Genomic DNA, 19,893 nt, shown 5'->3' with positions numbered 1-19,893 from the left:
AATATATATATATATATATATATATATATATATATATATATTTATACAATTCACCTAAGACTATTTAACATTCATATACTTTTCAAGCCAACATTGTATCAGGGAAAAAATATCAACTGCCAGTATAAATATATGTATCAGTAATATGTCAATAATATATGAGCTTATTCTCTCCTACAGGGAACAACAGACAATCTTCCACCTTATATAATAAAAGAGGCAGGAAACAGACTGAAAAGGTGGGAAATGCTGCTCTGTAACCGAAATAAATGATTTCTCACCCTATCTAAACTAGTATGATTTTCCTTCTGTGTGTGGAACACAAAATGTGATGTTTAGCAGAATATTGTGGATTTCCATACACTAAAAGCAAATGAGGATCTGGGACTGTCGGGTTTCAAGAATAAGAAATAAAGCATTGTAAAAGTGGTCCAAATGACCCGTACATTATGTATTTCTTTTGAAGCCATATACAGTATGTGAGGAACAAGCCGAAGTTAAACTAACTGCAGACATTGTGAAAGGTTTGAATATGTGGAACTGAAAGATTTTAAAGAGCTATAACAAAAGGAACCATTATCTGCAGTTAGTTTAACTTCAGCTTGTTCCTCACATACTGTATATGGCTTCAAAAGAAATACATAATGTACGGGTCATTTGGACCACTTTTACAATGCTTTCTTTCTTATTTTTGAAACCCGACAGTCCCAGATTTATGTATATATATATTTATATATATATTTATATGTGTGTACATACACATATATATATATATATATATATATATATATATATATATATATATATATATATATGTATATATATATGTATATGTATACATGTATATGTATGTATATGTATATATATATATAAAAGTTTATAACTATATAAATACACATTCCATTAAAGCTGTCAGTCACTTTCCAACTAAACCAAATATCTGTCTCCATCGTCCTCAAAAAGGCATTCGCTAATTTCCATCTTCATCTGAGATCTGTGAAAACCTGTAAGTCTCATACATAATCTACAACAAAAAGATACAACACCAGTGAGGTAGAAAAGTGTGTGTGTGTGCGCGTGCGTGCGTATATGACACCTTCACACATTATCAGTTTTATTCATCATTGTTTAGGAAAAGGTAAACAAATATGACATCCATATATATATATTTTTTTCATACCATTAGCAGGTAGTCTTTGTCCAGTTTGGAGAGGTGTCTGCATCAGAGAAATAAGTTATGACTTCAAATCTCAGTCTGTTGTAACCCAAAGGTTTGACAATATCCGATAGGAATACAGACACTTAAACTGAATTTCGCTGTATAATGCTGTAGAGCATCTTTATAACTTAATTAAACTTAAGTAATGGAAAAACTTTGCGACACTGACGCTGTTATTACTAAAATGAATCCATATTCAACTGACTTGAGCTGAATTATGAAATTTTCTTCTTCAGCTGAAACTGAAGTCATTCATAATTGAAATGTGCACTATTACTTTGAAACATACTGCATTGTATTAATTGCCATTCAAATCAATGTGACCGGACAAAGACTACCTGCTAATGGTATGAAAAAGTTTGTGCATATATATATATATATATATATATATATATATATATATATATATATATATATATGGATGTCATATTTGTTTACCTTTTCCTAAACTATGGCGAATAAAACTGATAATGTGTGTAGGTGTCATATATGCAAGCACGCACGCGCACACACACACACACACACACACACACACACACTTTTCTACCTCACTGGTGTTGTATCTTTTTGTTGTAGATTATGTATGAGACTTACAGGTTTTCACAGATCTCACATGAAGATGGAAATCAGCGAATGCCTTTTTGAGGAAGATGGAGACAGATATTTGGTTTAGTTGGAAAGTGACTGACAGCTTTAATTCTTTATAGGACTGTATCTTGGGTTAGCCTTGCTAATGCATTTCTTCACCCCATTTAAAACCAAATCATAGAAGTATTCCATTGTTATTATTCCATTATTTGTCTTCATTTGGAAGTCAATAAAAAAGTAGCATGATTTGATTTAAAACATTTTGTTTGTACTGGATTGTATTTATCATCAGGTGCAGTGTATGTAATTTGTTAATTAACCTCCCAGTTTTTTTATTTTTATATTTAGTAATAATTTGGATTTAACACAGTCATTATAAAGTAATTTATTTGTGTATATGGGCAACATTCATGATTTCTTAATTTAGCAAACTGCTACACAGCAAGGAATTTTTACAGGCTCACATTTGATTCTGAGAAGAAAAACAAAACAAAAAAAACTAAGCAAAGAGTACTTGTTTGTGCCCTTTGCTTCACCATACAGTTGAAACGATTATTCCAGCCCTCACAGAAGAAATTTGGGACATTCATTACACAACATGTGCACTTACGACGTATACAATTACTCAGCGTCTTAACCCTAATTGCTAACCCCAGCATTCCCACACTTAGAGAATGGAAGTGTTGCACTTACCACCCTAAAACAACACAGCTGTCAGATTCAAATTACTTGATGGTGCATTTTATGAGGAAATAGGACTTCAAGTGTTTGATCAGAAATTGTAAAACCAGGAACAAAATACTAAATGGCTCTAATCCTAAAATACTTTGTCTTGTAAACACTTTTGCTGTAGCTACAAAGCAAAAACAGTTAAAATGAGTGAAGATCTCACAAAACCCTGTGTCATATTACACCCCCAAAAAAAATCACAAAAACTTGCAAGTACTTCTAATTTCTAAAAAGAAAATGCAGCCTACTTACAGTATTGTGATCATTACGATTATTATTAATTTTTGTTTTTTTTGCACAACAAAATTTCCATGCCAATTAAGCACTCAATATATTTTGGATGAGTAGTCGATGGGCTAATCTTTATGATCATTTTAATATATTACTGTATTATAGTAATGAAAATCATTAAAAAAAAAACATCCAGATTTATTATAGAGATCTCAATTGTCAAATGTCCTATACTCCACAAAATTGTAATAGTCCTAAATTGTCCTATACAAAAACATCTTAAAGGGAAAGTTCAGCCTCATGTTGTTCCCAACCTATTTGATACACACACACACACACACACACACACCTTTTTTGCTCAACAGAAGAAAGAAACTCATAAAATTTTGGAACAACTTGAAGGTGAGTAAATGACAAATTTCATTTTTGAGTGAACTATCCCTTAATAGTCATTAAAAAGGAAACACTTAATTTCTATGTATATATAAAATAATTTCGTGTTACTTTGGGATAAAATATGACCCAGACATGATTTTGTGGGATTCACCCTACTAGTGTTTGAATTTGCACTTTGAAGGTCCTACCATTCTGCGTCCACTGGATTATCGTCTGCAGGTCCTTTACGGCTAGCGTCTGAATCACTCACACTGAGTTGCTTTAAGAGAGGCAGATTTTCAAGCTTGCTGACAAGACTAAACAGTTCAGACAGAATACTACACAGAGGCGTAACCTGACCCCTGAATCATTCAACAATGTCACAAGCTCACAAGAGCAATATAGCTCTACGGCTTCCAGCAGGCCTCAAGGCCAAAGTGGACTTTAAGATGCAGCATGTCCATCCATGCGATGCTACACCAGTCACAAAACAGCTTCAGTCTTCGTTCTTTTCTCTAGTCCACTTGATCATGGTCTCTGGAGAGCGATAGAGGAAGATGAGTTTGGAGTAAAGCTCTTCCTCCAGCTCCAGTTCTCCAGTTTCCCGCACTAGAAAAATGTCCATGCATATTTTGAGGATGCGGTCCACACATGGCAGTTCTTCAAACATGATGGAGTAAGAGATCTCGCTGAAAAAGCCTCGTACAAATTTGCCAATGACCAAAACCACCGACACATAGAGACCCATGATCCTGAAGGAGGAGAAGAGAAGTATTTGCAAGGATTTAGAGGAATATTCTGGAACATGTAACACTCACACAATCAAGAAATCAAAGGTTTTAAAATTGAGATTACAGTGAATGCAAAAAAAGCCTGCACTGAATCTCATGGAAGAAATAAAGGCTGTGTACCCGTATCCAGCTAGAAAGCCCAAACTTGGAGGGCTAACTTTGTCGTTAAAGATGACCATAGGTAGGACGTCACAGGACCCCTTGCAGTCCGCAATGCTGATGTCCCACCACTCCTGAGCTCCAGTGGTATTCACAGAGGCTTCTCTCATCAGCGACAAAGTCACATCTTGATATCCCTCCTCATCACCTGCCAGGACAAAAGAACCAGAATTACATTTCACTTTTCTCTACGTAGTGGAATGCATAGATGTTGATTCCACCCTGCCATTAAGTAATACATTATGAAATGCCTACTTATACATTATATAACAAAATTGGCAACACTTTATAATAAGGTCCCTTTAGTTACTGTTAGTTTAGGCATTACCTAACATTAACCAACAATGAATCTGTCAATCAATGAATCTATCATTCAATGAATCCATCCATCCAGATCTGACGCATTAAGAGTTGGGGGGTGAAAACTTTTGAACACGAAGATGGCCAAATTTTTCTTATTTTGTTGAAATATAATTTTTTTTCCATTTAGTTCAGCCCTTCATAAGCAACAGAAGATACTTGAATGTTTCCTGGAACACAAATTGGAGGTTCAGTGAATGTTTAAACCTTTTTTAATAGTTGTGTTTGAGTGCCTCAATTTTCAATTGACACCCAGTGTCTTAAAATCATACAATCACTTCTGGAATGGGTTCAAATATGTAAAGATGCTGGAAAACTGAAGAATCTGCAGGACCTTAAAGATTTTTCTGAAGAACAGTTCTCCGTTTAACTGTTCAGAACAAACAAGGGACTCATGCACAACCATCACAAAACAGAAAGACAGTCGTGGATCATCAGGTGACCACACACAGTACTAAGAACCAAATTCTTCAAACTTCAGGTTCACAAACTTTTGAATGTGGTTATTTTAATAATTTCAGCAATTTCTTTTGTCTTGTGGACTAAATGTAAACAATTTCATTTACAATATCTTACTCAGGACAGTACTAAATAATAAATAACATGCATTTAGTATGATCTCTCTTATTTTTTGAAAGTACTTCACATTTTCACAGATTCTGCAAGGGGTGCCCAAACTTTCGAGCCCCACTGTATCTAATATATAAAAATATGTATGATACACCAAAGAAGATTTTGATATTTACATTTTAATGTGCATTTAAGTTTTGATGAACATTTGAATAATATTTAAGTTGAATGTACATATGTTACACATTGTTATCAGTATAAATTAATATTCATTCAGTATGTCTCAAACAGGGTGGAAATCCCTCACAATCCATTGGAAACAAATAAGAAAGAAATTCACTAAGAATGTATTATGCCTGACTAAAGCATCTTTTTACCATCATAGAGCTGGCTGACAGGCTTTGCTTCAGCTCCAGTAGGTGCTCTGATGTAGTTAGGAAACATGTGCGGCACATGCCTGCGAGAGAATTACAGAGATGATCCAAATCAGAGTGAGTCCAAAAACAGGGCCATAAGCATATCTTGCACAATGGGGGAAACCAATATTTAGTTATTAAATGATTAAGAAATAGAGCAATTAACTATACACCTTTATTTGTATACAGTTCCTAAATTGTTGAAAATGCAAAACGTCTCAAGTCACATTCAGTTAGGAATTACATGAATCATAAATTATACCATATATTCAATTAAAAACCCATCTTCGTTCATATCTTAGAAAAAAAAGATGAGCTGAGTGATTTGCATCACTGGATGGCACTGCTGGTGGTTTAATAACATTTCTATCATAAAACAGTTGTCAAATATGAAATGTTTCATCACTTCCATCTTACCACGCTCCCTTTCAACATCAAAACTGACACGTCACAATGGAATTCAGGCTTTGCTTCTGTTAACTCTAAACCCCATCTACACTGATTTAAATGGCCATCTCAATCATTAATTTACATTGATGAGCATTGTTAGACCTCGGAGGCATTCTAACTTTTTTATCATCCCAACAACAAACAGAGCGCAACATAACGAAGTGCTGAAGAGTAGTAAGAGAATTGTAAATATTGTGTGGTGGCAATTTGGCTATTTCTAATAACTCGGGGGGCGGTTTGCTCTGTCTATGGTGGTTACATCCTTGTGCAAAATAGACACTCGCTTAATAAGAGTAAGGTCTCATTCGCACCAAAGACAATAACTGTAATTATTATGATACCTGCAAAGTTTTAATAATCATTCTAAATGTAGGAGAATCAGAGAGTCTGCACTAAAACAGTAATTACACAGAGGAACGTTATCGGTGGAATCACAGCAGGTGGCTCTTTTAAGGGCAGCTGCATGAATTTGAGTTTTCTAGGTAGCTTGCTTTTTTTCTTGTTTTTAATTCATTTTAATTCAATATAGTCTGGAAATACATGGAGTGACAACATGTTTGATTTGGGAGCTAGGACTTTATTTTGATAAACGCTCAACAGATGTTCAACTGACTATAAGAAACTTTGCAAGTTCGGCAACTTATTCTACTAACCCTTACCTAACCACCCACAAAAGCTCTAATAGGAGTTATTTGACATGTAGCTGCAAAGTTACTTACTAGAATGTCTAAAGTGGACTATCAAAATAAAGTATAACCATTACTTTTGAAATAAGAAAAATAACTGTTCTTTAAAAAAGACGGTTTTGTTTTATGCAGCAAGAATTTGCATTATTAACGTTTAAAATAAAACTAAACTAATGATTTTTTTTCTTCTTTTCTAACTGATAAATGATAAAAATATTGATCCATTCAGAATCCATTTGACTTAAAAGATTTTGAGCATCTAAAACAACAGATCTTTAGGTGTGTTCATAATAAATAATAATTTTCCATTGGTGAGGATGTTAAGACAGTTATAGGGTAACACTTTAGTTTAGGGCCAATTCTATGAACCAGTTGCTTATTAACGTGCATATTGGCTGTTTATTAATACTTATAAAGAACATATTAATGCCTTATTCAGCATGAGTATATTTTAGATCCCATTTAGTTGGTTTAGTTGTGTTAATGCCAATGACTTTATAATGAACTGCAATAAAGGTTTTGTAAGCGATGAGAGTGAACTGAGAGTGAGAGTGTCTATCATGACTTGTGCACCTCACAAATTTTACCAGGGTTAAAAAAAATACCATGAGGAGTACATCTAAGATTGACATTTATTTCTTTCATGTAGTCACAAGACTTACACAGGATCCTTCCGGGTGCCCAAAAGCAGCGAGGCCAGGTCCACTCTGACTGGGTTCTTCGGTGACAAACTGATGGAGTGCCTGTCAAAAGTATGTTCCACTGTCCCACCTTTCCCCAGGTCCCTTTCAGACACAAACACATAAAGAGCATGAGCTACTGTATTCCCAACAGAAGTATCGTTTTTCTCCATCAAACTGACCTTTGGAAGATCCAATCCAGACGGAGGGTCATGTCCCCTGTGCTGCCGAGCAGCTCCTTTATTAGCTCCTGTCTGCTCGGTGGGCTGATCCGCCACACTGACCCTGAGCTGCCCTCGATGTTGGCTGTGACAATGTCTTCATAGCTGTACATAGTAATAAACTGCATAGCCACCTGTGGACAGATTTTAATATTGGACATTAATGGAAAAGCTGACTGTTATATCTAGAAAAGTACAAATGTTGTCATATCCTTTTTCCCTCAACAAAAACACAGCAGGCTGTTTACACTGGCTTTTGTATTACTTCAGAAAATAAGCTATGTGACCAACAAAATTTTACGATTCTTACAAATTTTGTTCATTGTGATAATGAAAGTAAATGTGTCGTATGATGTCCCATACTCAGAATTTGTGCTCTGCATTTCACCCATACAAGTGCAAACACGCAGGAGTAAGTAATGCACACACACCTGGAGCAGTTGGACACATGAGTCGTGGTATTTAGAGGGTGGAAGAGAGCATTGTTCATTCACTCCCCCTTATCCACCAAGGCAATTTGAGTGCTGGTTCAGAGTCTGAGCCTATTTCAAATCGGTTCTCTGTCTTTCGACACCCGATGCACCAGCTCCAAATCAGGAAATCTGGTTCGTAAGTAGCACCAAAACATTGCTAGTCTGGAAGTTAGAACTGCTTGCGTTAAGAGCTGGGGGCGGGGTTTACCATGACCAATAAGATGAACACAAACTTCTGACCGCCATTTTTGAATTAGCAGCTAAACATGAACACGTTGAATTAGCCACGATTGGATGCTGATGTAGATTCGCATAGCCATCCATCACCGTGTGCCATGGGAGTGAGTAGAAAGAAGATGACTCTCTTCATGCTTTTGGATCAGTTTCGCAGTGCTTTGGTGACATGCGCTTATCAGTCTGCATGGCACCATTGCACCTCGAACAAGCCTGATGTGTTTTGTGCTGACGCGCTAGCATTACTGGGAAAGATGAGACGCATTCAGTGACATAAGATCTGGCTCTGTGGTGGCTCTCTAGCCCATGGAAAGGCAAACCAGTTCTTAGAACCAACTCCGAACCAGCAAATGCACTGGCTCTGAACTAGCACCCGGTGCATGCTGGTTGAAAAGGGGTAACTTACAATCCATGCTGGTACCAAGACTCGAACCCCACAAGCTTTGTATTACAAGTCTGACTGTCTAACCATTAGGCCACGGCTGCCCCATCTTCCCAAGTCTAAATACCATTGCCAGAAGTAAAAAGCTATAAACCATCTACATCACAGTCACATGACTTCAATGTCAATACCATTGAGCTTTGAAAACCTTTTCATTCTGAAATAGCTAACAACTATTATTGAGTGTGATATTGTGAGAATGAGAGATATTACTGCTGATGTCCACTTACAGCATTTTTTCCGAACAGGTTGGAAAGATTATTGTAGTCCTGTTCAGTGAAAGGCTGGATGGACTGCTGCTGCACACTCATTGTGAATAAAGGCTGCAGGAAGATGCATGCATCAAATCTCAAACGTAAACTTGCAAATGATCAAAGTATTAAACACTAATGTAATGTAGAAATATTGTAATTGTATTTTACCTCATAACCGCCAAGCTTGACTGTGACAGTGACATCAACAGGATGGTTAACCACACCCACTACAGATTTAACCAGTGAAATGAAGAGTAGTGGAAACCAAATGATGCAAATGAGGAAAAGAATGATAATGCCGCCCATTCCATACTTGACAATCTTCTTTTTCTTTTGTCCTTTCGGTTGGGGATATTTCTGCAGAGAGAGAATGTTTAAGCCCTACAGTAAGATTATGTACACATTAGAAGAAAATGATGAAGATATGACAATTTCCATGAATAAGGTACAAAACCTAGAAGTCGAAAATAGTGAGCAACATCAAATGTAATCAAATAACATATCATATACGCCATGAGATTCATGGTCTAAAAATATGTTCTAAGACACTGAACTGTGTAAAATGTAACTTTACATTTTACTTAAATTAATATGTCACCCAGTAAAAGAAAACACACAGTTAGATTAAATTCATTTCAAATAATAGTTTGTGAAACATATCTATTTAGTCAGTAGTAATTGGACATCGATTTATATTCTGTCTGGAAATTGCCACAAACATTCACGTTTATCTAGGGTCATATTTTTTCATATGACCGTATGTACACCTGAACAACAAATGAAAAACTAATTCAAAAACAAAATAAAAAACATTTTTTTAGCATGCCAAGGAGGACCTGCTACCTTTTCTGTCTCTCGGCTGCACTTGATGATGAAGATATTAGCGTAGATGTCCTCTACACACATCCAGTTGGAGAGAGACAGTGTCGTATCTGTCCAAACCCAGTCCATCACTGCTCGAAGCTCAACTAAAAATGGAACGAGGCGGAACCTGAGGAAACAAATTAATTGCATTTAAGCATAATTGTTAATTTAAGCTAAATTGGTGGCTATTATATCATCCTTTTAGTTAATCAACTTTTAATGAAGACACTGAAAAACAAAGAAAAATAAGTATCTACCCTTGGAAAAGGAAGAGGTTGAGGTGATTGAATTTCTTGGTCAGGAAGTTTCCAAGTATTCGTGTAGGGTAGCCACAACGGATCTGATACGCTGACAAAGTGAAGTAGATGCACTTGAAAAAGTACCAGAGCTGGGCCACTGAGTTATGATTGAACACCCTGTGAAAATAAAGAAAAATAATACAATCCTTGAAAAATAATTTGTGTTTGATCATCAAAGATCACAGAAGTCAATCAACGGTGAACATTCTGTGATGCTCAAACTGCATCTGAACACAGGTGGAGAAGAATCCCTTACCTCTCAGTGACAGCAGGAAGGATGAAGAACATCCACAGGTGGATGCCGAAAACCAGTATAACCTGAAAGATGAGCTTTCCCAAGATGCTCTTCCGCAAATAGAGTGCACGGTCAATGATCATGGTGGTGAACTGAATGAGGAGCATGACTAGAAATGCCTCAGGGACCTGGTCCTCAGACAGAGAAGAGGCTATGTCTGCAGCCGCCGAGTGTTTCTGAGACAGAGCAAACATTTCACTTTTAAATGGTTCTCAACTGGTTTCAAATCAACAAGACCTTTCCAGTTGTTAATGCAGCTGCATCTTATTACACAAAATTACAAACACTATACTTTTGTTTTAGTCCCCATTTTTCATGAGCTGAACTCAAAGATATAAAACTTTTTTTATGTACATAACAGTCCAATTTCTCTCAAATACTTTACTCAAATCTGTCTAAATCTATGTTCGTGAGCAGTTCTTCTTTGCCGAGATAATCCATCCACCCCACAGCATGATTATTGCACATTTGTGCCTTAGGCTGCCCACAATAAAGATTTACGATTTTCTTTACTCACTCCAAAAGCCCAGAAACCGAAGACGATGATGATAAAATCCACCACATCAGTGAGAAACATAAGAGCGTAGACATCAGTAGATGCCCGATACTCTGCATGAAGGATGTTCTGGAAGAATCCACAGGTGGGCTTATAGACATTCTTGACTCTGCACAGATGAAAACATACCACAAGATAAAATGAAACCCAAAATATCTTATCAATTCACATCATGAATTCCACTACAAGATGAGCAGGGATCTGTGAATCAGCAGGGAAATGGTGATATGACATTCTGTCTATTTCTGGATCATGATGTGTTATATACCAATATTATTTGCATTTCTTTTTAAGTTCAGTGTATAGGTATTCAAAATAATCATGTCTGCTATATTGCAATATTTTCTTATTGAATATCTTGTGCACAGTTTGGATTTGGTTTCTTTACATTTGTAAACTACATTATCTAACATGACTTAATGAAAAATACTTCTCATTTATACATCATTTCAACATTTACTAATACATTACAGAGATCAAAAATTGTCTTTGTTAATATTATTTAATGGACTTCAGCTAACACGAACAGTTGTATTTTTAACAGATATCATTAACAAAGATCATAATTATATTGTTCATTTTTAAAATTAGTTAATGCATTACAAATGGGACCTTATTTTAAAGCATTACCAAAATAACTGAGTGTGTGCTGACCAGTGCCACAGTAGACTTCTTGTGGCTTTGCTATGAATGTTGATCTACATTTTTATATTAATGTGGAAAAACAAATAAAATATTGCAACTGTGCAATACACAACAACAAAATGTTATTCAGTAGTTTTACTAGCGGCTAACTGGTCAAATCTGATCATTTATGAACATTAGATGATCAAGACCATTTATCAGGGCTGACAGACCATCAACAAACCAACTAGATTTTGATAAGCTGCAATGATCTAGTCTTTCCTGCTGGCTTGAGACAAAAGCACCAAGAATCTTACATGGATAAGAAAAGTCCTTTGAGTTTTCCTCCAATGGCATTCAATAGTTTTTTACTGGTGTCCTCGCTGCATTTCTTAGACTTCTTTTTCTTCTTCTTGGGTTCTTTCTGTCTAGTGTCTGTGAGAGGATTGATTATATACAATTTAAAATAACACTTCATATAACAGGTACAAATAACTCAATCTTATATTTTTTGTTTTTTCAACAGACCTTCTTCTGACTGTTTTTTCTTGCAGAAGCGAAGGAAAGGATTCTTCTTCTTTCCACCCTCCTTCACTGTATCAAGGGTTTCTGTGGTACTTGTTTGTATGTTGGGCTCCGGGTCGGTCTGTAACTCCACATCGGTCTGTGTTTCTGTTGATGGTGTCATTGGCAGCACCTTCGTGTCGGTCTCTGGCTGTGCTTTGCTGTCCTCTTCATCTGAGAGTTGAAAGACTTTCTCGTCTCTTTCCTTTTTGCTCATCTCTGCAGAAGAAACATTGCTCTTCTCTTCCAGAGGGCCCTCTTGGTCCCAGAGACCATAACGCTGAGAGAGACAAAGTGAAAAAAGTATAATTACGAACAACTTAGATATCAAGTCATAATATAAGACAAACGGGGTATTGTAGATTGTAAATGTTCACAGAAAATGGCACTCCATTTGAAAGCAGGTGATGGCGAATTACCGCTAATCAGAGAACCGGCTTTACTGACGAAATGCGCGTGAAAGTCACATACGATATATCGCACATTGCTATCTGAAACTAGTCTAGGCTCGTTTTAGTTGTTGCTGAGTAGGCCAGACTGAATACCTGGAGAAGTGACCGGTGAAAGAAGAGGGCCAATAGCTGGAGCAAATCATAACGGATGTAGTTGTCAGTTTTCTCCAGGCCCAGGATACGTGGAGGGAAGAACGGCTTGTCCTGATTTAACTTCAGCTGATACTCAGTATTCCACGGGAAGAAGCCGAACTGAAACAGGTATTTGACCACCACCATCACCTGTGGGAAACACAACAGGCCAGAGACACCCAAAACGTTATTATTGTTCCACCCGAAACTGCTTGGCAACTTTTTAAAGCTGTAAACAATAGGTCAATACCAGCTCAAACCTATAAAGCCTACTGTACCATATTTTATACACAAGGACCTCTAAATGATCATAACATAATCACAAACTTGCTGAAAAATAAAAATGTTGTGCACAGTCTACACATGCCTTCTGTCATCTGATTGTTAGTTTATACTTTTTGGAGCAAGCAAAAGGCCTTTTTGTGCAATTCTAAAAAACCCTCTACCCCTTCAGGTTGTGATACTTGTGTCTTTTTGCAGTGGAATCTTTGTAGATTTTTTGAATAAAGTTTTTCAAGATAAACACTTACTGGACTGAAGAACCTCAAGATTAATTGACTATCCATACATGAATTAATTGACTATAGAAACAGTTTCAATAAACTGTTCCTTTTCTGACTATTAATTCATATGTCAAGCTTTACGGGGTTAATGAAGTCAAGCTGTTTTTAAAACATAGCAGTTGGTTTATTTATGGCCCAATGTGGTCTACCAGTCTTAATCACTTTGACCAAAATAGTCCACTAGGTTAACCTCATTTATTAAACATAACGCCCGCAAACATGATATGACAATAGAATAGAAATAAAGGTTTCAATCATTTTAGTTTTTACTTTTTTAAAGGTAGTTAAAATAGACTTTTATAAATACTTTAATAAAAACCATTATCATGAACACAATATAATGATAATATATTGATATTAACAATTTCATTATTATTTTCTTATTATCTCAAACATATATGAATCAAATCCCAATGTCACTTTTACAAAGGCACTGTCCATTCTTCCCACCTCTGTATAGATGATAGCCGTCATCCAGAACCTCTTGGAAGGTCGTGGCACAGACAGCATTGCCCAGAGAAAGACGAGGATTGGCAGCACCAGTGAGATGACCGAGGCTGTCACCAGGTTATTGAGCACGATAATGAAATAACAGACCAGCTCTGAGTGGGCCGCCAGAACATTATAGAGCGCAAAGAGTAGCTTCAGCAGTCGGTTCTGGGACGAGTAGAACTCACGACTCTGTATCAACTCCTCAACACTGAACGGCCTGGAACAGAGAACACAGAGACAGTAACTACCGTATTTTTCGGACTATATGTCGCACCTGAGTATAAGTTGCATCAGCCTAAAAATACGTCATGATGAGGAAAAAAACATATATAAGTCACTCTAGACTATAAGTCGCATTTATTTAGAACCAAGAGAAAACATTACCATCTACAGCCACGAGAGGGCGCTCTATGTTTCTTGGTTCATGTCAAATTAATTTTGATAAATAAGTCGCACCTGACTATAAGTCGCAGGACCAGCCAAACTATTAAAAAAAGTGCGACTTATAGTCCGGAAAATACGGTAAACTGCAGACAAGTTTTATTCACATAACGTGAAATTTATATTTATATATATATATATATATATATATATATATATATATATATATATATATAAATAAATATATATATATATATATATATATATATATATATTTACAGTGTAAATCATTTATACATCACACTGCTTTTTAATGCTGAATTTTTTCTGATTTTAATGATAAAAAAATAAGTGTCAATAACACAAAAAAAAAATCTAATTCAGTTAGATTAAAATGTATTTCTTAATCACTTTAAAAACATCAGAGCATACCAAAGTGCTGTTAAATGTAAAGAATCTAAGTATGAAGACACGATCCTAAACAGATTTTCTTACAAATATTATTTCTTACTCCAGACATTTTTTCTTGAGTTTCACGCTTTAATAAATGGCAGAAGATCATACAGTCATGTCATTAAAAGCACTTGAAAGCAGCACCTCTCTGAAATCAGTTCACTTGCGGTTCTGGAGCGTCGAGGGCGGTGGGTGTGCTGGCTGTAAAAAGGTTCTGTATCAAGCTCTAACGTGAGTTCAGAGGACAGAGTTGTGCTGCCGAAGTCACGGGACTTTGGAAAACCACCCAGTGTCTCCAACTCAACCACACTGCAAAACAAACGGGACGTTTGCTCGTAACTGACAGAAACTGAGTCATCCCACTGGATATGCCACACTGAAATAACATTGCTGTATAATAAACATCAACTACTTTATATTCTAATTAGCTGGGATTGTCCTGTGACACAGAATGTTTGGTTCCAGCTAGTTGCCTGTCATGTCATGTTTGGTCAAAACACAGCATAAAAAAAAAATAATAATAATGATCAAACACCCAAAAAAACATGTTTTATGACAAACCGTTGGAAAAAGGCAATCATGAAAATCTGGGATTCAAAACCTAATTTAAGATTAGAAATAAACTAAATTTTAAAGACTTAATGACTTGCACTAACATCATTTTAATACAGTATGCTGATTTCGTGCTAAATTATTAGCGATTATCATTGGTGCTCAATTATTAATTGTGGTTATTTCAATTCAAAAATAAAATCAGTTTTTGTTGCTAAATATTTTTGTGGAAACTGATACATTTTCAGGATTCTTTGATTCTTTTCCTTAATCTTTCTTTGAATTGTAGTGCACCACGGTTTCCACAAAAAATATTAAGCAGCAAAATCAGTTTCAACATTGATATTGTTTCTTGAGCCCTAAAGGATCATGATGCACTGAACTCTGAAAACTGAATGCTGAAAAGTCAGCTTTGATATCAAAGGAATACATTACATTTTAAAATATACTGAAATAGAAAACAGTTACTTTAAATCCTAATATTTCGCAATATTACTGTTTTTATTGTATTTTTATTTTAATAATAAATAATTTCAAATATTCTGGAAAGATCTCCTGGAATATTACCAAATCAAGTTAGCTGGTGATAGTGACCATTTAAAGTCATTGTACAAAAGGTCTGTATATTACAGATGAGCAAACTCTCTAAAAATGACATTATCCAGATGAAAATGTACAATTTTGACAAGTTCCTGGTTATATACACACACTATCCATGTAGGAAACTGGCTGCTGGGCAGGTCAGACTTACTTGACATTACTGTTGAAGCGAACATTGTCTGTGTCAGTTTCATCCAGGCATGTCTCAACAGTCAGATTCTCACTGTCCTGTGATATCTGATCATCCATGGGCTCTCTGGAGGGTCTCTGTGGATGCCACAAGATTCATGAGAACAATGCCAGCGACGCATTGGATGATTGTTTGAGTGAGTAACACACCTGGCTGATGTTGTGAATGAAGAGGTAGCGTTCCTCAGAGAGGACCATGGAAGTGTCTACATACTGCTTGGTGAGCAAGTTAAGCCACAGAGTGAATCCGTCCACCATGGCCTGGAAAAGCACCCACAGGAACTTCAGTATGTCCAGAATCCTCTGCACTATGTCACTGCCAGTGGCCTGAGATGCTGTGAAATCAGAATGAAAACTCTCCTCAAACTGAGGCTCTTTCATTTACATTTAGCTTACGCTTTTATCCAAAGCGTCTTACAATTGCTATATATGTCAGAGGTCTCACGCCTCTAGAGCAACTAGGGGTTAAGTGTCTTGCTCAGGGACACATTGGTGTCTCACAGTGGATTTGAACCCGGGTCTCTCACACCAAAGGCATGTGTCTTATCCACTGCGCCATCACCACCCCATATCTGTCATAAGATTTCAAAGAGAAAACTGACCAGAAGACGACAGAGTTTACTTACCTGTATCATCTCCTTCCTCTTGCATCTCCTCCACTTCTTTGGAGTTCCCATCAGAAACTGCTTCACCCTCCTCAGCATCATCTGCTAACCACAGAGAAATGGACAACTCAATATTCATTTGTTATATGATGATGTCTGCAGCTGATTGCTCTGTTTCTGTGCTATATAGGTCAGTGTTAAACCTGTAGCCTCAGAGGTTTGTTGTTTCTTTGCTTCCGCTCTCTGCTCTCTCTGTCTCTGCTGACGGTCTTTGAGGGCTTCTTTTGCGCTGGTGACCCAAGCCTGATACGCCAGCTGTAGAAAACAATTTATAAACACAAACATTGCACAATTATCTCTATAAAAACTGCCTTACCAAATATAGAACAGAAGACAAACTCAATACAAAGCGTGTCACCTGAAAAGCAGTCTGTTGACGAGGCTTCTGTTCCTCCTGAAAGGATTCATCTTCCTCTCCGCTGTCAGACTCAAACATGTAGTATTCCCCAGAATGCAACACTAAAACAAAAACATCAGACTCTTGCTTAAACTCAGCTCTAGCAGCCCTGTTGCATTCTGAATCCTTTGCTCTCTTTCTAGAAAATGTGTTCAAACCCCTGATGCATGGTGTCCCGTACGGTGGACCAGGGTCCTTACAGTTGACTAAAACTATAATATATATATATATATATATATATATATATATATATATATATATATATAATATATATAAATATATTATGCTTCAAATAAAATAAACAATGTCTAATTTTCTGTAAATTGACGATGTATAAAATTTAAACTAAAAGTAAATATAATTGAAAAAAATTATATATATATATATATATATATATATATTAGGGGTGTAACGGTTCACAAAATTCACGGTTCGGTTCGATACGATACACTGATGTCACGGTTCGGTTCGGTTCGGTTCGATACGTTTTAGATACAGCAAAATGTAAAAACATCTCAACTTTTCAGAATGCCGCAAGCGCACCGCGGGTCATGTGACAAGAACCAACCAATCAGCTTCATCCTTTCCCGTAACAACGTTGAGAGCTCAGCCAAGATGAAGGAACAGCTGATCATGTCATGATCCTGCCCTCGTGTCCTTGATTTTTCCTAGTCTTGAGGCAGGATCATGACAGACCCTTGTTTTGTGTACAAGCGCATGGCCTTGTCTTTGGGCCATGTGCTTGTGTTGTCTCGTTCCCTTGCCCCGCCCCCCTTGTTATCCTAGTCGTGTCGTGATTGCCCTATCTGTGTCACCTGTCGTGTCTTAATTGTTTCCCCCTACTTAGATCTCCTAGTGTGCTCTGTCTTGCGTCGGTTCATTGTGTTACTTATGTGCTTCTCAGATGTGTTCCACACTGGTGATTGTGATTGTATCCTGTATACCGTGAGTGTTTGTTTATAGTTAGTGTTTAGTGTCTTTTTCTGGTCAGCCCTGTCTTGTTTGGTTATTTAGTCCTTACCCTAGCCCTTGTTTTCCCCCTCGTGGGTTTTTGTTTTCCCTTTTTGTATTTAATAAACCTTTTTGTGTTGAATCCTGTCTGCACTTGAGTTCCTCCCTTGCAAACCCTGACTGAATGAACCGACCAAAAGGGAACTCAGCAGACAGGAGGCAATACTGGATGTTGTCAGCCAGCAAGCGAGATTGTTTTGAGGGCTCTCGCCTTGTGGTGTTCCGGGGGACCAGGGGAGGTCGTTCCGGAGCGAGCGGGCGAGAGGAGGAGCCCCAGAGGTCCCCACCTACCCAGCTGCCAACGGTTCCAGAGGGTCCGGCCCGTTGTCTCCCCGTGTCCAGCCGTTGTCTCCCCGTGTCCTGTTGATGTGGCCCCGTGTCCTGTGGTCCCCCCGTGTCCAGTAGATGTCGTCTCCCCGCGTCCCGTAAGTGTTGTCCCGCGTCCCTTGTCTGCTCCTGTCATGTCCCCTGTCAGTTGTCCTGAGACCCCTGTGTCTGTGTCCCAGTCTGTCATGTCAGTCATGTCCCGTGTTTGATGTTCCCTTGAGGAGCGTCTGGAAGCCGCTCCTTAAGGGAGGGGTTCTGTCATGATCCTGCCCTCGTGTCCTTGATTTTTCCTAGTCTTGAGGCAGGATCATGACAGACCCTTGTTTTGTGTACAAGCGCATGGCCTTGTCTTTGGGCCATGTGCTTGTGTTGTCTCGTTCCCTTGCCCCGCCCCCCTTGTTATCCTAGTCGTGTCGTGATTGCCCTATCTGTGTCACCTGTCGTGTCTTAATTGTTCCCCCTACTTAGATCTCCTAGTGTGCTCTGTCTTGCGTCGGTTCATTGTGTTACTTATGTGCTTCTCAGATGTGTTCCACACTGGTGATTGTGATTGTATCCTGTATACCGTGAGTGTTTGTTTATAGTTAGTGTTTAGTGTCTTTTTCTGGTCAGCCCTGTCTTGTTTGGTTATTTAGTCCTTACCCTAGCCCTTGTTTTCCCCCTCGTGGGTTTTTGTTTTCCCTTTTTGTATTTAATAAACCCTTTTCTGTCTGCACTTGAGTTCCTCCCTTGCAAACCCTGACTGATCATAGTTGTATATGGATTGCAATTTTGAAATAAATTCAGTAGCAGAGCTACTGCAAGCGATTTTTAGAGCTGCAAATCCATTTATCCTTCGCTGAAATTTCCGCGTCTCATGGAGAGAGCACGTCATTGTTGCTTAGCAAAGACAGACGCCTCAGGAGAAAGACGCGCTTAGCGTTTTCCATGCGTTTTTAGGCACGATATGTGAACGGCCCCTAAGGCGCTCGCTCACTCAGCACGCGCTGAAGGCTCGTTGCAAAATGTCTAATGCATTTAACAGACCAGAAATATAAGATCCTAAAATAACCAACAGGTCTGGTGTTTGGGTTGGATTCCCTGTAAGCTATAGTGTCTAAATGCTGCAGGGATAGTTTGCTGCGTGCATGTTTCTCCTTTTTTTCGTCTTTTCCCAGATAGTACTGACGCATATATCCCAGATATTCCCGCTGGTTTTTTTTTTTTTTTTTTGTATTCCCGCTGGTGTACCCTGTCATGTTGCAGATGCGACATACCGTTGTTTTTTTATCCACCACTCTCTTGCCATCACCATTATAGCTTAAAGGGAATCCAAAGTGCACCCAAACACCAGACCTGTTGGTTATTGGAGGATCTTCTCATTTCTAGTCTGTTAAACGCATTGGCTATTTTGCAACGAGCCTTCAGCGCGTACTGAGTGAGCGAGCGCCTGCTGAGTAGCCTAACATAAACATATAAGATGGTGTTTTTTTCTTCTTCGGGAGTGTCAGGGGCGTTGCCTGTTACGTTGTTTGGGTTATTGGGCTACCTTGTTGAACGCATATCATTATATTTCTTTCTCTCTCTTTTTTTTTTTTTTTCAAATATAATTAATTACTC

At 37.6% G+C, this 19,893-nt stretch overlaps 1 protein-coding gene across 3 annotated transcripts in view; it reads right to left on the bottom strand.

Annotated features, from left to right (window-relative positions):
- Positions 1-2,177: 2,177 nt before the first annotated feature.
- LOC128016581 (piezo-type mechanosensitive ion channel component 1) overlaps positions 2,178-19,893 on the bottom strand; it is a 100,911-nt gene continuing 83,195 nt past the window's right edge. For 2 of the 3 annotated variants that reach the window (XM_052601207.1, XM_052601205.1), the window contains exons 31-51: positions 16,918-17,018; positions 16,703-16,814; positions 16,521-16,604; positions 16,045-16,229; positions 15,857-15,972; positions 14,698-14,862; positions 13,678-13,936; positions 12,626-12,814; positions 12,045-12,360; positions 11,834-11,951; positions 10,854-11,001; positions 10,298-10,512; positions 10,000-10,158; positions 9,722-9,869; positions 9,047-9,235; positions 8,855-8,947; positions 7,437-7,609; positions 7,237-7,359; positions 5,400-5,479; positions 4,054-4,240; positions 2,178-3,894 (exon numbers count right to left, since the gene is read on the bottom strand). In XM_052601207.1, coding sequence (XP_052457167.1) covers positions 3,639-3,894; positions 4,054-4,240; positions 5,400-5,479; positions 7,237-7,359; positions 7,437-7,609; positions 8,855-8,947; positions 9,047-9,235; positions 9,722-9,869; positions 10,000-10,158; positions 10,298-10,512; positions 10,854-11,001; positions 11,834-11,951; positions 12,045-12,360; positions 12,626-12,814; positions 13,678-13,936; positions 14,698-14,862; positions 15,857-15,972; positions 16,045-16,229; positions 16,521-16,604; positions 16,703-16,814; positions 16,918-17,018 — 3,416 coding nt within the window. In that variant the 3' untranslated portion in view covers positions 2,178-3,638. The remainder of the gene's footprint in view (positions 3,895-4,053; positions 4,241-5,399; positions 5,480-7,236; positions 7,360-7,436; positions 7,610-8,854; positions 8,948-9,046; positions 9,236-9,721; positions 9,870-9,999; positions 10,159-10,297; positions 10,513-10,853; positions 11,002-11,833; positions 11,952-12,044; positions 12,361-12,625; positions 12,815-13,677; positions 13,937-14,697; positions 14,863-15,856; positions 15,973-16,044; positions 16,230-16,520; positions 16,605-16,702; positions 16,815-16,917; positions 17,019-19,893) is intronic. The other variant, XM_052601206.1, reaches the window with a different exon arrangement.

This window comes from Carassius gibelio, chromosome A7 (genome assembly GCF_023724105.1).
Source record: "Carassius gibelio isolate Cgi1373 ecotype wild population from Czech Republic chromosome A7, carGib1.2-hapl.c, whole genome shotgun sequence".
NCBI lineage: Eukaryota > Metazoa > Chordata > Actinopteri > Cypriniformes > Cyprinidae > Carassius > Carassius gibelio.
The sequence above is the reverse complement of the archived record's forward strand: the minus strand, read 5'-3'. Positions and strand labels throughout refer to the sequence as shown.